The 18,764-nt window shown below is 39.8% G+C and overlaps 1 protein-coding gene across 2 annotated transcripts in view; it reads right to left on the bottom strand.

The window, feature by feature from the left end:
- Window positions 1–18,764, bottom strand: part of evi5l (ecotropic viral integration site 5 like) — a 39,180-nt gene that overhangs the window by 10,966 nt on the left and 9,450 nt on the right. Inside the window, exons 2-13 of one of the 2 annotated variants that reach the window (XM_051384195.1) lie at window positions 14,214–14,597; window positions 9,700–9,889; window positions 8,561–8,785; window positions 7,628–7,702; window positions 7,221–7,346; window positions 6,913–7,056; window positions 6,719–6,808; window positions 5,864–5,961; window positions 5,584–5,644; window positions 5,365–5,418; window positions 4,816–4,848; window positions 3,803–3,943 (exon numbers count right to left, since the gene is read on the bottom strand). In XM_051384195.1, the coding sequence (XP_051240155.1) occupies window positions 3,803–3,943; window positions 4,816–4,848; window positions 5,365–5,418; window positions 5,584–5,644; window positions 5,864–5,961; window positions 6,719–6,808; window positions 6,913–7,056; window positions 7,221–7,346; window positions 7,628–7,702; window positions 8,561–8,785; window positions 9,700–9,889; window positions 14,214–14,455 (1,479 nt within the window). In that variant the 5' untranslated portion in view covers window positions 14,456–14,597. The remainder of the gene's footprint in view (window positions 1–3,802; window positions 3,944–4,815; window positions 4,849–5,364; window positions 5,419–5,583; window positions 5,645–5,863; window positions 5,962–6,718; window positions 6,809–6,912; window positions 7,057–7,220; window positions 7,347–7,627; window positions 7,703–8,560; window positions 8,786–9,699; window positions 9,890–14,213; window positions 14,598–18,764) is intronic. The other variant, XM_051384196.1, reaches the window with a different exon arrangement.

The following is an 18,764-nucleotide window of genomic DNA, read 5'->3' on the forward strand; positions in this document are numbered from 1 at the left end:
CACTATTACAGCAGTAGGGAAACAACACACAGGCGCTTTACTTTGGTCTTGAGAAGCTGCAGCTTTTATTCACTGACAAACTCTAACCTACACTGTACAGTTACTGCCAGATTGACACCTTCACTGCTCGCCTTTTTCTCGACTCTGCTCACATTCACCACGCACACGTACACAAATATGAGATGTGCTACTCTTGATGGTGTTCTCGATTCGTCTGCACTTCATAATTGACGATGGAGTGGTTTTGTGGGCCTGTCATTTTTGAGTGAATAAAAAGAATTGCAATCGCTATGGTAGCTTGGTTAAAAATGCCAGGTTTGTTGAGGATATCCTGTGTCGAGCAAGTTACCATTCTAGAGACGACTCCGTCTGACCACAGAAAGAGTAAAGTTGAGTTGAGCCGAGCTGTACCATACAGTGGAAAATTAATCATGACCAGGAGTTCAGTTCAGCTGGGATTACCACAGAGTCTGAATTGGTGTGAATTTTGTTACGAGCTGCCGTTAAATCTCTTTCTCTTTCTCTTTCGGTTTCTTCTTCTGTTGAGAAATCTAACAGCAAACTGTCTATTCACACAGCTAATGCTTGCCAATCCTTGTCCAGAGTTAGTTAGGAGTATCATTTTTATCAAGGAACAGAAAAGGTTTTCTGCACTCTACCTTTGGGGAAGGCAAATAAATCAAAAGCATTAATATGCCAACATGCCACTAACCCACATGATCATCTGCAGCTGGTCTTTATGTGGCAACAAAATGATTACGGTTCATGGCCTGATTTTTATGTCCCCAGTACTAAATCTACTTCAAAATAGCTCAAAAGTTGGTATCAAATGTCCCTCCTACCCCACTGACTCAGAGTGATGTCAGAAAATAGAAAGCTACTGTACTTGTACCTGTCACCACATCAAAGCGAACTTACAAAGTTAAAGGGTTGTGAGAGCAGCAGTAATGCACAGAGGGCTGAGTGGAAAAGTACTTTTCCTACGTCGCAAAATAAAAAAGCTTGAAATTGGGCAAGTACATAGCGTGCATAAAGGAGTCTCGGTTTGTCATTTCAGGCTTCTCAGTCTTGGTTATCAAAGAGGACTGTGAGTGTCTGTAGGTGTGTGAACTCTGGTGGGTTGATGGGTGCCAGCAATCTGAGCTGGATCACCCATCACAATGACATCATTTAGAGTGTGCACATGAAATAATGAATCATTGGCTTGGATTTTTTTCTATTTAAAGTAACATTTCCTTGATTAACATTCACACTTTTGCTTACTCTTTGATGGTGATCTGCTGAAGACAGTTTTAAGTATTAATCCTTTTGTTTTTGTCTGTTAGCGAAGCTGAAGTTGGACAAATGGGACAGGCAACATCAAACTTTATCACTGACTTATTCATTACAAACAGCCGCTCGTGTATGTAGAAAAATAACTTTGTGCTCTGCACACATTAGAAAAGGTGTGGTCTGAAATTTCTAATTAATTTGTTCGCCGATAGCATCATATATAGTAGCACCACAAATCATATACAGGCATATAAAACTGTTTCAAACTCCAGTGATGGAGATCTTAAGTAAAAGTAACAATACTACAACATAAACAAGTTGTACAAGTAAAAGTCCTGCATTGCGTCGCAAGTATTTTTCACAAAATGTACTTGAAACATCAAAAATAAAAGTACTCAATGCATAAAAATCATTATCATATTAGATCATTACTGCTGTACTATTTTACTGTCGTAGTTGTTCGAGTTAGAGCTATTAATTACATTAAATACTGTTGGGTAGTTAAACCAATAAAAATGCATCATGTTTTACAAATGTATTATATGTTTTGAATAGTTTGTAAAGTAATTCGTAACTCCAACTCAAATAATTGTAGTGGAGTAAAAAGTACATTATTTTGCTCTGAATTAACGCCGAGTAGAAGTAAAAAGTAACTCAAACTTGTATTTAAGTGCAGTACTTGAATAAATGTACCCTCAAAAACTATTTGATAAAGTCAAATCTACTATCTTAGAACTAGAGAGTAAGCACTTTGACCTAATAGTTGCTTTATTTTAAATGTAGTGTGTTTGAGTCCAGAGATAAAATAAAACTGTCCAAACACTAACAGACTGCACTGTGGTAGTCTTGGTTGCTGAGCTTCATGAGTAAATTAGTCATTTCCTTTCAAGCTTCAAACGGAAAAATGACAGTGTGAGTGGCTTCTTTGTTATCAAAAGAAACACACATTTAAATGCAAGAAAGAAGAGATTGGAACCAAACTCAGTCAATTAAGTCAGATGCTTCTAGTTGGATTAAATTGATAAATAATAACCAAGAGCCGATTGTGTGAAAAAAATGTCCCGTTAGTTTTGTGCTGTCGCTCTGGGTGTGCCAAGGGTGTGTTTGAATATGCCACTGGCATTGTGGTTGTTTGACAGATGCTGAAGTTGCCAATATTAAATGCAAGAAGATAAACGAGGTGAGCTTACACATCAGTTACTATAGGAATATTTCAATATAATACAGAGATAATATGAAACAGAAAATGTAAACATTTAAGATACATTAAAAAGGTTCCTGTGGAGTTTTTGACCTCTAGAACATTTTTTTATGGGTGGGTCCTTATTTTGTTGATTTCATGCTGGTGATGTGATGTACATGGTTGAAGCATTGTGAAACAATGGTGGCAATGATGCACCATGATATTCAGCAATGCCCCAAAAAGGCAGGGAAAAAGAAGAATACTGTCTGGCAAACATGGATGTAATTAAACAAAGCAGGTTTCAAGCTTTTAAGACAAAATGTGGAAGGAAATGCAGTCATCATGTTTGTTAAACCTCAAGGACGCACTGATACATTTTGGTGAATAACACTTAATGTAAACAGAAACTTTGTTTACAAGAAAACTTTACAGCCTCTGGCCTCTTTAAGGTCAATGTATACACCTTGTCTTATGGTTTTAAGAAGCAACAAACTTATAATAGAAGAGGAATTTGTATCTGGTGTTATAAGGACAAACACACCTTCCTTGTAGCTGGGTTGTGAAACGGCTCTTATGTTTTGGTGGCTTGTGTTGCATACATTTGAACTTCAAGAAATTTCCCCTGAAGTGTTGCAATTAGTTCATTCAAGTCAAACACTGCTGCTAAATCTGATCTGAGACTATAGGTTGTAAGATTACTTGACATTTTCAGAAAAGTCAGAACATTCTTGGGATAATGTGCAGATCATTTGTCAATATTATGTTTGTTGTTTAAGTTATTGTTATTACGGAAAATACACTTATTTGCTTTTTTGAGAAGACTGACACCATTCCCATGTCTGTTTGTCAAATACAAACAGATGGTTAGCTTATCTTAGCATAAAGACTGGAAGCAGGGAGCAACAGCTTGCTGGGAACTGTCTATTTGTTTACACCAAGTTGTACAAGTTTCATATTAACAATGCGTTAATGAGTGAGCTTTAAGAGGGTGCTGGTAGGCTGGTTTCCCAAAGAGTTGAATTAGTCCTTTAAAAGCAGAACTGGAAAATGGGGTTAGTGAATGGTTTTCACTAACACTTTCACTCCTACAACCCGGCATCAACGGATTCGTGAATCAAAATCATAAAAAAGCAGCCCTGATTTTGACATCTGATTTGACCCTTGATGAACCATCACCTAATAAAATATTAAACAGACAAATGCTCGAGAGAAAATGTTCCGACATAAATCCCTTATTCAGCATATGTGAGGGTAAATGACATTACGCCTGCCGTCGTCTTCTGTGTTGGAACATTTGTTTCTGTTGCCACCACAGTGTTTGTGCACAGACTGTGGGTTGGTGTTTACCTTCTGTTGCTGCAGCTCTCTGATGGTGTCTTGTGCTTTCTCGAGGCTCTCGTTGACCGTGTTGCACTGCTGCCTCACCACTGCCAGCTCCCGCTTGATCACATAGTTCTCCTCTGCTTCCTGCGCCCTCGTCACCTGACCCTGGAACAGCAGGTCAGATCAGCTTTGGAGTTGCATATTATATACCGATGTAGGGAGACGGTTAATTCTGGGCATACGGGGAATGCAACATTATTATGCTTAAGGGGAACTTTGCAACATGGTGCATAGCAGATTATTTTAGCCTAAAAGGAATAGCTTGACATTTTGTGAAATAAGCTTATTTGCTTTCTTGCAGAGAGCTAGCCAAGAAGACCAATACCACTCTCATACCTGTCAATAACTAAAATACAAAATCTACAGCCAGCAGCTGGTTAGCATAGCTTAGCAAAAATACCTGCCTACCAGATCACCTCTAATGCTCACTAATTAACACATTACTATCTAAAAGCTAAAAACAGCAAGTCTGCCAGCCAAAACATGTTCTGGCAAATAACCCCCCATTAAACAAACAGTATGTAACGTATTAATTAGTGAGCTTTAGAGATGCTAAGCTTAGCATCTCTAAGGCTCACTAATTAATACGTTGGTTGTAGCTTCATATTTACAGACATGAGAGCTCTCTCATCTAATTCTCCGGAAGAAAGCAAATAAGCTTGTTGTCAGCTATATAGGATATTTTATTCACATTTTGGTAAACTCTGTATATTCATAATTGAAGTTTGTAATAGTATGGACAATAAGAAACCTTTATATGCCACATGCAGGGAATGCACAACCTCTCTCATGGATAAACAGTACATGCATTCAGAGATTACAGGACGGTCTTGTGGACTGAACAGACATACAACAAAAAAATATTCCTTCATGCACTTGTCTGGGTACTTTTAAAAAGAGGGAGAGAAGCAGTGCAGGACAGCAGAAAGAGGAAGAGGAAGGAGGTGTGAGTGGGAAAGTGGTTTACAGTACTCTACCTGTATCAGTCTGTCTGCCAGAGCAGCACTCTCCTACAACGCAGCGAAGGAGAGCAACAAGAGGATGAAACAAAGATAAGAAGAAAAAGTGAAAGGCAGTGGGACACCGGGGAGGATAAACCACAACAAAACCCAAGAGAAAATCAAGGAAAAGAAAAGATTATAGGTTCAGAAGCCAATCATTTGAAACAAATATAAAGATGTTTATGAAGAAAAAAGAGACAGTGGAGAGATTACTCAGAAAAAAGTATTTCAGAGGGGAAGAGAAGATTAGAAACTGCAGCGTCTCTTCACAATAGAGTGCTGCAGGGGAAGGGAATGTAAGGACCGATTGCAAGCATCCACACACACAAAAACACACCAAGACTGCAACAAAAAGCTCATCAGGAGAAGAAAACCAACAGAGCTTACAAACAGCATTACAGTGTTTGCGTATCAGAACGCGAAGAGTCCTCTGCTGAGCAATCTGGGTGTTTCGTCTCAATGATGCTGCGCAAACCTGATATATTTTAGCATTTAGATCAGCTGGAATCAAAGCCCATCTCTTACCTTCTCCAGTGTCTCAATCCTCTGCTTCAGCAGCCTGTTTTCTGTGCGTAACCTCTGAACAAAGAGAGAGAGAGACGGGAGAGAGGTACAGTTACATGACCCATTCATTGGGATATCCACATTGTGAACAAATACATAAATACACACACACACACACACACACACACACACACACACACACACACACACACACACACACACACACACACACACACACACCTTGATCTCAATTTGTTCCTCCATTTCTTTGTTCTTGATCGTGGTATATTCTTTCTCAAGCCTGTAAAAAATAAACAAAAACACAGGATTATGCAATGTTATTATTTTTAACTTCACTTGGTGCTTCACTGATTGGTGGTATAATTTTAATCATAATGCTTAAAAAGCAAAGATCAATGGATCATTAGTAGACAGACAGAAATACAAATCCTACTGGGCTACATGATGCCAAACCAGCCTGAGCCTCACTAGTCATTAGTTGAGTGATGAGTGCTCTTACTTCTTCATCCTCTTGGGGTTGTATTTAACTTGGTAGGCCCTGAGGATCAGCTTGTCTGGGCAGCTGTCAAACTGGTGGGGGATCACCTTCTGGAAATGCTGGCAGAGCCAGAGGGAAACACAAGATTAGAGAGCTGAAGACAGACAAAGGTGCTCATTCATATTTTATGAAGAAGCAGGCACGAAGAAGAGCGGCAAAAACCAAACGCTGGACTTGTGGCGAGCCAGCAGCTGCTGTATTTTTGGAACTACAATAGTTCTGAAGTACTGTGATTAACAGAAAATAAAGTTTATACAGGTATATTTAAAAAAAAGCCAAATTCCCAGCTTTTTCATTATATACATTTTTCAGTTTATTCTGACATTTTATTGTCAAAATGGTTGAATAATTAGGCGAATAATTGATAATCAAACATTTATGGCTAGCTGCTGCCGTATTTATGAGTATACTGCACATAACCACAAAAAAAATGAAAAGAAAAGGGAAAATGGTATTAGGGGTGTATAAGCGAAAGAAATACAACAGCCTGAAAACCTAACAAAGCATAACCTTTGATTCTATCCTTGGATTTTGTCTCGAGATCAGACACAGAGATCAGTTGGTGTGTTTTTACTAAGGAGCAACAAATGAGTTAATTCTCTCCTGCATTACTGTAAACAGTATCACATATCACTGAATGAGCCCTGGTGTCTGTTTCTGTTTTGAGTTAATGTGACTGAGTGAAGCAGGTCTGTCGTTCAGATGTGTCATTCAGGAAGCTGGTGGGAAAGTGGGACGTAGAGCATTTGACTCGGTGCTGAATCTATACATGAAATTAATTTCTGCAGCCAGTGGCACAAAGCTGCAGCTGCTTACCTGCGACATGCCCTCCATGTCCAGCTGAATGAGGTCAGTCTGGTTGTACTGCAGGATGGCCAGACCCACACGGAAGATAATCTCTAGGCCCTACAATCAGGTCATAGATTTTATTATAACTTCTGAATACACACAGTCAAACACATCAAATACATCTCCAGATACTTACAACACACACTCAGAATGTTCCCTACCTCATACATGAAAATATCAAAGATGCGTGTGGCAACAGGCAGAGGGAGGAAGGTGAGGAAAAGAGTGAGGAACCAGGATGAAGCATACATGGATGTGTGGAAACTCTGGGATCGGAAATGGACGTTCAGCTCTGGAAGTTGCTCCTAAGATAAAAAAAAAGAGGAAGAATATAAAATATAATCAATGGGACACACAAAGAGAAAATGACGTGCTGGAGATATAAATAAATGATTTGCTGCCCCTTTGTGGCTGAGTGTTACACTGCAGGCCTCATGTTTGTTTATAGACTCTCTTGCTTCCTCTTTACCTGCAGCAGATACTCAAACTGGTAGATGCAGAGGCCCAGCTCGGCCATGCTGGGTTTGAACAGCTCCCTCAGGCGGTACTCCTGCATCAGTCGCACAAAAACACAAAACGCCTCCTCCTCTGGCATCTGGGAGGAGGGGAGAGGGGTGAGTAAAGTTCCCTCATTAGGTATAAATTAGACATAGCACATGTGACTCCCATATTTCACCGATAACCTCTAGAGACAACTTAATTGCCGTGCAATTTTTCATAAACCTGCCACATAATCAACTGTTTTTGGTTGCAATAATCAGAGAAATCTAGTGGGACTGATTAAAGGAAGCTCTGACATACTGTGCTGTGCCTTCAGAAAAATATGCTTATTATGGATCATTTATGGATCATTTTCCTGAAATACTTGATCATTACCTGCATAAGCAGCAGACCAACAATGAATGCGCTGCCTTGGCAGTAGCCCACCTCTCGGTCCACCAGGGAGTATGCCTGAAAAACACACACACACACACACACACACACACACACACACACACACACACACACACACACACACACACACACATTACATTCGCTATGTGCTGGATTTATAGAAAGCAGCACAGACTGTAATCCTGACTGAACATCCAGACTGTAAGCAACAGGATCAACAAGTCATCAGAGGTCCATTAATTTCCTGCGCAGGTATCAGAGAACTCGACTGACATGTAGATGGTCAACAGGCTTGTTTCCATGGCTGTGAACAACCTCTCCAACCAATTTCCTTGTTTCTCTACATATTTTGTTTCATAAACAAAATTAGATCTGAAGGTAACTCTCGCCAACATGCGAAATGGAAAAGTGAATTACACATAGAAAATGGCACTTTTGGATTACTGGCTGTTTCCAGGGTCAAAACTAAGCAAGGAAAAGCAGCCTTTATTTTCTATACTGCTCTAATATGGAACAAATTGCCAGAATAACTAAGCAGAAAAAATGTCGTCTACTTTCAAATCCAAGCTAAAGACCTACCTGTTCACTGTTGCTTTTAATTAATGTTCTTTTAAATCAAAGATTTTATTGTTTTTTGTCTGTCTAGTTTTATTGTTTTGATGGCTTGCTTTTATTGTTTGTTGTACCAGAGGAGCAGAACTACCTGATTTGAGACTACCTAAACATTACCAAGTTACTCACAGCATGAATGACTATATAACTTCATTTAAAACACTGTACCCACGGTCAAACACATGCTTGTGCAAACACAGAAACGTATTCCAAAAGACACAAGTCTCACACTTTCATGGATGCTAAATATAAAGACTGAGGAGTTTAGATCTAAGAAGTAATGTGAAATGCTGCGGCACTCACCTTCATGACATTGAAGAGCACTTCCTGCCCCAGGCTGTCCTGGCCTTTGAAGAACTCGTGCTCGGGGTAGGTGCGGGCGATGTCTCTGCGGATGAGCTTCTCACAGGGGGACGACATCTTCAGTAGCTCAGAGTACTGGTTCTTCACTGGCATGTCCGTGGCGTTGCCCAGCAGCTGCCAGACGATGGCCCGGAAATGATGAGGGATGCCCTTTCTGATCAACTCCTGGAGGGCAAAGAGATAGAGAGAGACCGAGACATTAAAGAGGATTAATACCTCGTTCCTTGTGGTGAGGGATGCAATTTTAAGCATCTCTTGAAGAGCAACGAGTAGGCAGATGAGAGGAGGAATCAATTATGGAGTGATGAATAGATATATCTACAAGGACAATTTAGTATCATTTCATAATTACAGCCACTCAGTACATTATGATGTATCACGCTTCACAACAATTCTTCACCAACTCCTCCTTTTCATTCCTCTATGTCAAATTTGTTTGCGCCTGTAGAGTTTTCAGGCAGCTAGTATCATGTTGCTTGGTTTGTCTGCTCTCCCATTTTGCCCTGACTTTTGCATTTTGCTGTCCCGTCCCCTCATCCATCTTCTCTTCCCCTGGGTTTTCTCTTTTTGTCACAGAGGACACAGAGAGACACAAAGAGGAAAGGAGGAGAGACAAGAGGATGAAGAGAGAGGCGTATTGGTGCAGTGCAACTTAAAGGTGTTGGTGTAATCATATAAGAACAACAGTATTCATACATGGCAACAGATTCAGTTTAGCTGTCGTCAGTAAAAATAAAGCCTAGGGTCTCAGACAACACTGAGCTACATGTTTCTGACACACACACACAACCCTAACCTTATGAATAAAAACCAGTGACAAAGTCTGTGTGTGGATATAGATGTCCAACAAGCCTCTGCATAAAATGTGCAATGAGTCAGGGATTTACAGTCTTCTTTATGTTTTTTTCTGATCCAGTAAACTTCCTATGAAACCTGACCAACAAGATGTATAAATAAAATGAGGAGGCTGATAATCTTCTTACTGATGTTCTCATTTTTAATTGCTCTCAATGACTCATGCTGAGGAAAACGCTACATGTGACAACAAAATCTTTCCATCTCCAGTCCCTGATCCCCACCTTCAGGAGTTTGTCCTTCTTGCGTCTCCACTCCTCCCACTCATTGACGATGCGTCCCCACAGGATCCAGGTATCCTCCTCCAGGTGTGACAGGTTGGAGGAGGCTGAAGAGCTGGACACCAGTGAGGAGCCGCTGTTACGCCGTGAACCGCTCATTGAGCGCATGGACTTAGAGTCAGCCTCCAGCAACCTGCATGAAGAAACAGTTTATGAGGACAGGAAGCTCAAATTACAACTGATTATTTCTGATGGAAACGGCACATTATTACAAGGCACGGCATGTTTGTCTCATACAAGATGGTACACAGACTGAAGAGCTAAGATGAGCAATAGGAGTCGTGGCAGGCATATATGACATTGAGGCAGACTGTGACATTGCGAGGATCAGTACAGTTTGTGGACAACCTTGCTGAGGCACTAGAAGCCTCAGAGCTTGTTCCCTTAAACTACAGAATCAGAGACTGACCCATGAGGATACACACACAGCTGGCTGTGAACATTAAATAGACAAGAAAGCAACAATACATGTATTACGCTACTAATCTATCTCAAGTCTATTAAATGAATATGCTGCCTTTCAGGGTATAGAAATCCTAGAGTTGGGTACTGAAGAAGTGTAAACAATATAAACAAAAAGGTATTGTAAATATGATGCTGTGTTTTTTTTTGATGATATCTCAGTTGACATTTTTTCTTTCAAAATATTGCAGAAAATAGGCCATGTCTCTGCAGTAATACTTTAATCTACATCCAGTACAATAAGTCCATATTGTAAATGAGGAGTTTCTGTGGGTTACATTTCCAACAGTTTATCACTGTCTACATGACTGTGCACATTTTCTGTTCGTTCTGTTAGACACATTGATTGACTGCTGCTCATATAACCATATAACCATAACATATAAGAGTCAAAGTCAAAAGTCAGAAGAGCAAATTTATTAGAGGAGCTTACTAGCCTGGACTCTGAGGTCAAGGTGTGTCAGAAAGTCTGTATTTCTCACAAACAATCATGAGTTAAAAGAATAGGGAATTAGATTTTTTTGCTGAGAGTAAGATGAGAAGATTGATACCACTCTCATTATGATTGCGATTCTGATTTCTGCTCTTTAAATATGATCCTGCACCCAGCAGCTAGGTTAGATTAGCCAGTAAGTCACTACTTCCGGTGAAGAAATATTCCAACACAGAACCTCTTGTAAAATCACAACTTGTCGTTATTGCATCTTTTGTTACTTTTAGACAGATTTTTTGTTTTTCTCTGTCTCTTGCTCCAGGCTTAATGCTTAAGGCTAATGCTAAGATAAGCTAACCAGCTGCTGGCTGTTACTTTATATGTCACATACGATATGTGAGTGGTGTCAATCTTCTCAATGAACATATTTCCCAAACTGCTAAACTATTCCTTTAAATGTTTTTTTTAGCCTTGCATTCTTTTGAGTCTTGTGCAGCAGGATAGCAGGAAGCAGAGATGATGTGATTAAAGAGACTGCTCTTTATCCTGAGGGTGTTAGGTTCAGTCCCACTTCGAGTCTAAATGTCTTATTCTTTTAAGTCACTTGACTCCACGTCCTGCACTTTGACCCCTCTGCTGAAACATGTGATGGCTGGAGGAAGAATTGTACAGTATGTGGCTCCTTGCACTTAAAAATATCACAGCACATGTGAGTCCCTGCGGGTGTTATTAAAGTCTAATTACAACAACATCTATTTTTCTGTAGTGGTACAAACATGTGAACAGACAGTATCTGGTGCTCTTTGTTGTGTGGGATTAAACCCTTACCTAACACAGGGATGAAACCCCACCCCTTGAATGGAAAAGTGACTTACCAAAACATGACTGTGAAAAATAATAAATAATAATAAATAATAATAATAATAAGCTTTCTGAAAGAACATACAGTAGCATTCAGGGTACATGTAAGAATTAAAGGTTATCTGGTTTAGTGACTGAGGCGTTCCTCTGATGGAGAGACAGGCATCAGGAACTGACGACAGAAAGTCATTCAGGTCATTTCAGATATCACTCTGAGAGAAAGGAAAATCTTCGTACTGTTGATTGTTATTATCTGCAATTAGAAACAGATTAAAGCTTCTTCATTTCTCCTCTTCCATATCTCCGGTATTGTGGGGTGACTTTATATTCTTCAAAATGTGTTCTAAAAAGTAGAGTTTTAAAAAGACAATTACGGATATAGTGCCTATGTATTCAGTGTTTTCTAAAACACTAACCTACATACCCATTTTTTGTTACCTAGTGTATTTCTTGCGGATGTAGGGCATGCAGATTTGTGATTCTAGGTCAAACTGACATTTTACACAAATCCCTTTGCACTGGACTTGCTGCATACACACCTTGAACAATGACAATGTTCAAGTCCAAAGGGGTCTGTGTCTAAACTCTGCAGAATATATAACTATTCTATTTCTCCAGAGGTCACTGACCACAGCCTTACAACTATTATCTAGGTAGGAAACTCTCACTCCCTGTGGACTTGAAAGGTGACTCTAAAACATTAAGTTTGATTGTTTAATGGAGCATAGTGGCTACAGTCTGCTTGGATTCATGATGTTTAGGTAGAAAATGTCCACTTCTTACTGTGTTGCATAATTCACTTCTCTGCTATCTAGGGGTGTAACGATTCACCAAATCCATGGTTCGGTTCAGACATCGATTTTTGAGCCACGGTTCGGTTCATACCACGGTTTTGCCCGTTTTATTAGTTATCTGATATTACATTAAGCGGACACGGCAGAAATCTTACATTACGGAGCGTCAGCGAACGCACCACTGCAGATGTCACTCACTAACGTTAGTTTTGGTTTGGACCCACATGCGGTGCACTTGAAAACTGAATCACGGGTGAGTTTATGAAATGTACTGCTGATGGAGAAAGTCAGCAGAGACACACACAGGGAGAGAGAGACAGAAAGAGGCGGAGCAACTGGGCGTGTTTGCCGTGAGTGACCAGAGGTCCAGGCTAGGTGTGTGTGCTGTGTGTAAGTGTGGGGAGAAGAGAAAGGGAGCAGATTAAAGTAGTAAATAAACATTAAAATAAGGTGGAAAATGACCTAGAATAACCTACTGTCAATACAAATACGATACAGGCGTACACCGGTACCACCCCACGGGCCGCCGCCACCGCTGCAGTTACACTGTCTTAACGAGAGCTCAAAAGTCCAGGGAGCGAGTGTATCGCGGTTCTGTCTCTCGGATCTGCGACACGAGACCTTGGACTATTGTGTTGCGATTTCGGTCTCGGTTTCAGAACCGTTACAGCCCTACTGCTATCTGTCTATGTGCTTACGTTGTTGTCATGGAGCTAAATACACTTCAATCTTCTCTGATTTAAAAGCTAGACTAAGGTTCAAGTATTCCGTTAAGCCTCACAAATATACAGCTATTTCTTATATTTTCATGTGCTGTTGAAATTCAGGGATATTTAAAAGCTCTCAGATGGGCTGTGAAGGACAGACTTTCTTCTTCTGCTTAACATACTTCTGGGCAATATTCTGTTGATTTTTATTGACTGTAATATCAGTGGTTGCTAATCCTAAGTAGCCTCGCACAATATTTGGCGTTTAATGTAAGAAATGTTCTTTGTATGGGAGCACACACTTTGATGTTGTGGGTAAAATTTCAGGATGATGAACAGCTATCTAGTTTGCTGATAATAACCTCCACTACTATTGTCACTTTTAAAAACGGGCCAGATATCATATTTATTATCTCCTCTCATGAAGTACTAATTATCTCCCACATTAGACCATCTCATTAATTAGGCCTGGTTGCTGTTTTAACGCTACTTTCATTCCATGTTTCTTCTTAACGTCAAACTGTAAGTACACTTTTGACTTGACCCATTTGCCCGATCTTTCATCTATATTCTTGAGTTTATTTTCTTGTTTGATCAAGAGATTCTATTTAATCATCATCATCATCAACATCAACTATTGACAGTCTTTCCTGGTCCATTGTTGGATCTTTGATCAATTATTCTTCTACTTTAAGTTGCTAATTCACCTTACAGGCCACAACTACGTTGAGGTAACACAGTGATTTCCTTTCTCAAGACTGACGTTCACATACGGTTGCCACCTTCATTGTTGAAAAATAAGGGACACTGTGCGAGCTGCACACCCAGGGGACACAAACAAAGCTGTGGGGCTCTCCCCAATGAGATTTTGAGTGTAAGACATTTCAAGTCCTCCGTTACTCACAACATGAATGTAAAGGAGATAAAGAGTCATAAAAGTAAAACACATTTGCATCAATTATATTAAGGATTAACATAAAAGATCAAAGACAAAATGTTTGGTCTGTCAAAAAAAAAAAGTAATGTTTCAGTGCTGTATCCAGTTCTCCCTTCATACATCCATGATTATATACACACAATAGGTAAATGTAATTCATACACCTATTCCTTTAGTATTAATTGGTTGAAGCTGTTTCAGTAAAAGTTTAATAACTGCTTTGTTTTCACTCAGTAGTTAAACACAATGAGGACAGCTCTCACCTGTTCTGCTCCTCCAGCTTGGCCAGCAGCTCCAGTTCATCAGGACTCAAGTTCTCGGAGTCTGCCGGGGAGGCTGCAGGTGCTGACATCACTGCATCATGGGAAGATGAGTCTGGGCTGAGCACTGGGCTGCCCGTTGACGAGGGGTCTGCATCCATCCCGGGAGGGGAAGAAGGGCATTCAAGCTGAGGGAGAGACCCACTAGAGCCCTCTCTTTCTGGGCTGCCACTGGGTATAGACATGGCGGTGACGATGGAGGGGGATGGATGAAGCAGTGTGGGTGCGGTACGGGGGTCTTCCAGTCTCACTGTTGGTCTCCCTCCTCAGTGAGCCTGGCTGTCACCTGATTGGCCGTGGAGCCAATATGATCAGAGGTCTTCAAACCTGTTGATGCAGAAAAAGCAGAATTAAAATGGCTGCCCACAGATAAATAATGAGTTAACTATTATGTTCTCCAGTTGTACAAAACCTTGTAAGCTCTATTTTTAAAATAAGACTACACCAAACGTCAATTTTCATTATTGATTAATCAGTCGATTTCTTATTAATTGTTCTTTTGTCTTCAAATTTTTTGTTTTGTCTGACCAGCTGTCTAAACCCAAAGATTTTAACAATGAATTGACAATGAATTGTTGTTGATTAATTTTTTCAGTACGAAATGAAGTTCTTTGTCTTTAAAAAAAAAGAGGCAATTATAGTGTATAACTTTAAATTGATTAAGCAAAACTAAAATATTTCTGCTATACATCCAAAATGCTTGAACGTGTATTTCTGAAAATGATTTTGATTCAATGGGAGGACTTTTTGTCATATGATTTTGAATAATAACATACTGACATCAAGATTAAATTGTAACATAAATTAGTCAAAGAACTGAACAAATGGAAACTGCGTAGTCCTCCCGATGTGTGTGCACAAACTGGTCATACTGGTCCAATCCACAGGAAAGCGACAATAATGCCGCTCCACACCCTAGTTCAAATAACAACTTTGAAGGAGTGGCCCTGACTCACTGTAATGACATCATCCTGAGTGAGAAAATCATGGTCCGTCACTGCAAACAGACACGCTTAGATAGACTGTGGCCTAGTGATACCTAACGACATGCAAATAATCTATTGTGATCAAAATATATAAGTGAACTGAGATATGAACCTGTCAACAGTGTTACACGCCTGAAACATTGTTCTTCAATTAATATCAAGACTGTACAGCTTTCAAAAGGACTGCATGGTAATGCCTCCTGAGCTATTAATGTGCATTAAGAGATAATACATCAATCAGATCGTAAATAACTCAGATGAATTATTGAGCGAGTTCAGAGAGATAGGGAAGGTTGACACCTTCAGAGCTTATGAAGAGCTGAAGCCTTGTCTCTTTTCTAGTGCTCGACCAAGATGGGATTTTTGAGGACGATACTAATACCAATTTTAGAGCCGATAAAGTGATTTCTGAGCTGGAATGAAAATAGATATTTTCTATGTGGACTGTTCAACAATATGTAAATGCAAAGGTACTCAGAAGGCTGTTTTCTTAAACAAATAACTTTATTGTACAATACAAATTTATTGTAGTTTAACATTTACATAGTCAACCAACGACTGCCACTGCTGAAAGCTACTTCTGCTCTCTTACTCTGTGCTGGTTGTTACAGTGTTGTAAATCACAGTGCCATCTGCTGGACATTTTTTTCTGCATTGTATACCAGAAAAAAACTGTTTTCACATTGACACATAATGGATAACATAAATGCTGATGCTAATACCGATTGACTAATATTGGTATCGGTATTGGTATATTGGTCGGGCTCTTTTCTCCCTTCTCGTGTAAACAAACCCATGTAAAGTTGACTTTACGTGACTTCACACCGAGAAAAAAAAAAAAACTGATGCAACTATTCTGTTTAGGCAGATTGCATTGTCAATAGATTCTTATTTGATTGAGGGTTTTATAAATTATAAAAATTAAATAAGTTGTGTGTGTGTTTGTGTCTTCCAAGTTTAATTAGCTAAGGCATACAAGGGAGAGGTATTTGTTTCTGGAGTGCAAAATTTAACTTGCTAATGTTAGACCCTGTGATTTGTTTTCCCTCATCACATTCATCTTTACAAATACATGCACAAGATAGAGAGCTGAATATTAAAGGACAGTGTGAATATTTCACACATGGCAGAGAAAAAACAAACATCCCAGAGCTTGGCTGTTGTGCTGCTTATGACTGCTACTAAAGGTCTTACCAGTGAAGCAATGAGGACAAAGACTCATTCAACACATACACACATTATACAAATATAGAGAGGGTTATACATATATAAACTCTGCATCTTTCTCTCTCTGTGCTGCAGCTAGTAATCAGAGAGGCAGCTGAGGAGTTTCAACAGGTCTGTGGAGAAAATGAGGAAATGAAGCTGCTGCTCTGTAATTGGGAGCAAAGTGTGGAGCTACAGTGTACTCTCCTGACTCTCCCTCCTCTGCATTATGGATGGCAGCTCTTTTACCGGGGTAGCCCTGTGGAAATTACTTCTGGCCACACACACACACACACACACACACACACACACACACACACACACACACACACACACACACACACACACACACACACACACACACACAGTGCAGCGGATGTCCAGCTAATAATAACTCAGGAAAAGTATGTACAATATAATAAATGCAGGTGCAGAGAAAATAGGCAGCATAAACAAACACAGTCCACACACTCAACAGCAAGACCAATACAGTGAATTGATCGACAAATACCATATAAACTGTCCATGTATTAGAAAACTAAAAAACAATGCAATAAAGAATTGATTTTGGTCGTGTAATCAACCATGAAGGTCGACAGAAACATACAGGGCCTGTGCAATAGCTTTTGAAGCATATGATACAGACGTACACCACAAAACAAGGAGAACAGAAAAACAGCCTGCAGGAGAAAAGAGGAGCGAGGAGAGGAGCATAATAACAGTCTGAACGGGAAAAACACTACATGGGGAAGAGACAAGGACCACATTCATGCACAGAAACCAGCCCAATCAAAAGAGCCATTAACAAGCCAATGAGACCAATCACATTTGTAAAAGGGCTCGGTCAAAGGACAAATCTGAAATAACGTCCTTTTCATTTCAAAGTAATTCCACCAACATAAACTAATGATAGGACAGACTACTACGATGAGAGAGACTACTGGTTGCCTGTGGACTGATTTTGATGCGTTTCTATGTTGGGATGTGGGTCATGTAATCCTGAAGATGTGACGTTTATGCCCTCTCTCTCCGCTTCACTACAGCGTACAGTGTACAACAATAGCTCATGTTTATGTCTGTTTTTGCTTATAAATGGAGTCCGCTAAACATCAACAAATGACCGAAATCCACCGCAAAGTCTAAGCTCAAAGCTACAGCAAAGCTAATGAAACATGTTGTGATATTAGCTTGCTAACATTAGCTTGCTTGCTAAAGTGTACAAATTGCTAGCTGGCAAATTACTGTCAGCTAGCTTCATCTGGACTGATCTGGCTGGTAAACTGAATGGCTTGCCATTTGCATCTTACTGGTTTATTACATAACATTTTATATATGTATATATATATTTGGGGGCCTTTAGCTCTATATAACATAACATTACCAAAGAATGTTGATAACTTATGCTTTCTCTACTGAGCAGCTGAATCTGGCCACCCACCTAGAGCCGGGGTCTGTCCGAGGTTTCTGCCTCTTAAAAGGAAGTTTTTCCTTGCAGCCGTCGCCAAGTGCTTGCTCGTGGTGGGAACTGTTGGGTCTCTGTAAATAATGTTATAAGGAGTTCGGTCTAGACCTGCTCTATTTGAAAAGTGTCCTGAGATCACTATTGTTATGAATTGGCGCTATACAAAAAATATTTAATTGAATAGACTTACATGTAACCTAGGAGTATGCAAATTGTACTTTGTTTCACCATCGCCATATTACAGTTATCAATCTTAATTAACCGCACATAGACATCTGTCTTAAAAAAAGAAAATTGTAGGCAATTAAAAATTCATTTTTTTCACTTGCTTCAAAAGCAAATGCACGCTTGAGGCAGTGAATTTTTAATGATCAAGATCAAGATCTTTACAACCTGATGTGGTGGAAACACCAGCCCTTTTGTCCACCAGGACCACCAGAATCAACAAAAAATTAAAGTTTCTTGCAGCAAATTGAATCTAGTAAAGCTAAACTACCGCTCTGTAGCTGAACTTACTGCAGTGATCCCAGATCTGAAAATGTCACTCTGCCTTTTCTTCTAAGGTTAAAATCATCTGACAGATGGGTGAGCCTCAGGCAGCGGTGCATCTGTCTTGTCAGTCACATATTCACCTCAATCCCAGCAGTGAGACTGAGGTAAGCGCAATTACTGGCAACATTTGTAACTGTACTAGACACTTGTGGACGTTTTCACCTTGATCACAATACTCAGAAACCCTCCAGTGGGACCACAGTAAAGCTGATTACTGCTCGTGTTGTTCACCCTCCTAGCGAGTATGTAATACTTTAAATCAAAGGCACAGGAGAGAGAATCAATTTA

This window comes from Dicentrarchus labrax, unplaced genomic scaffold, assembly GCF_905237075.1.
Source record: "Dicentrarchus labrax unplaced genomic scaffold, dlabrax2021, whole genome shotgun sequence".
Taxonomy (NCBI): domain Eukaryota; kingdom Metazoa; phylum Chordata; class Actinopteri; family Moronidae; genus Dicentrarchus; species Dicentrarchus labrax.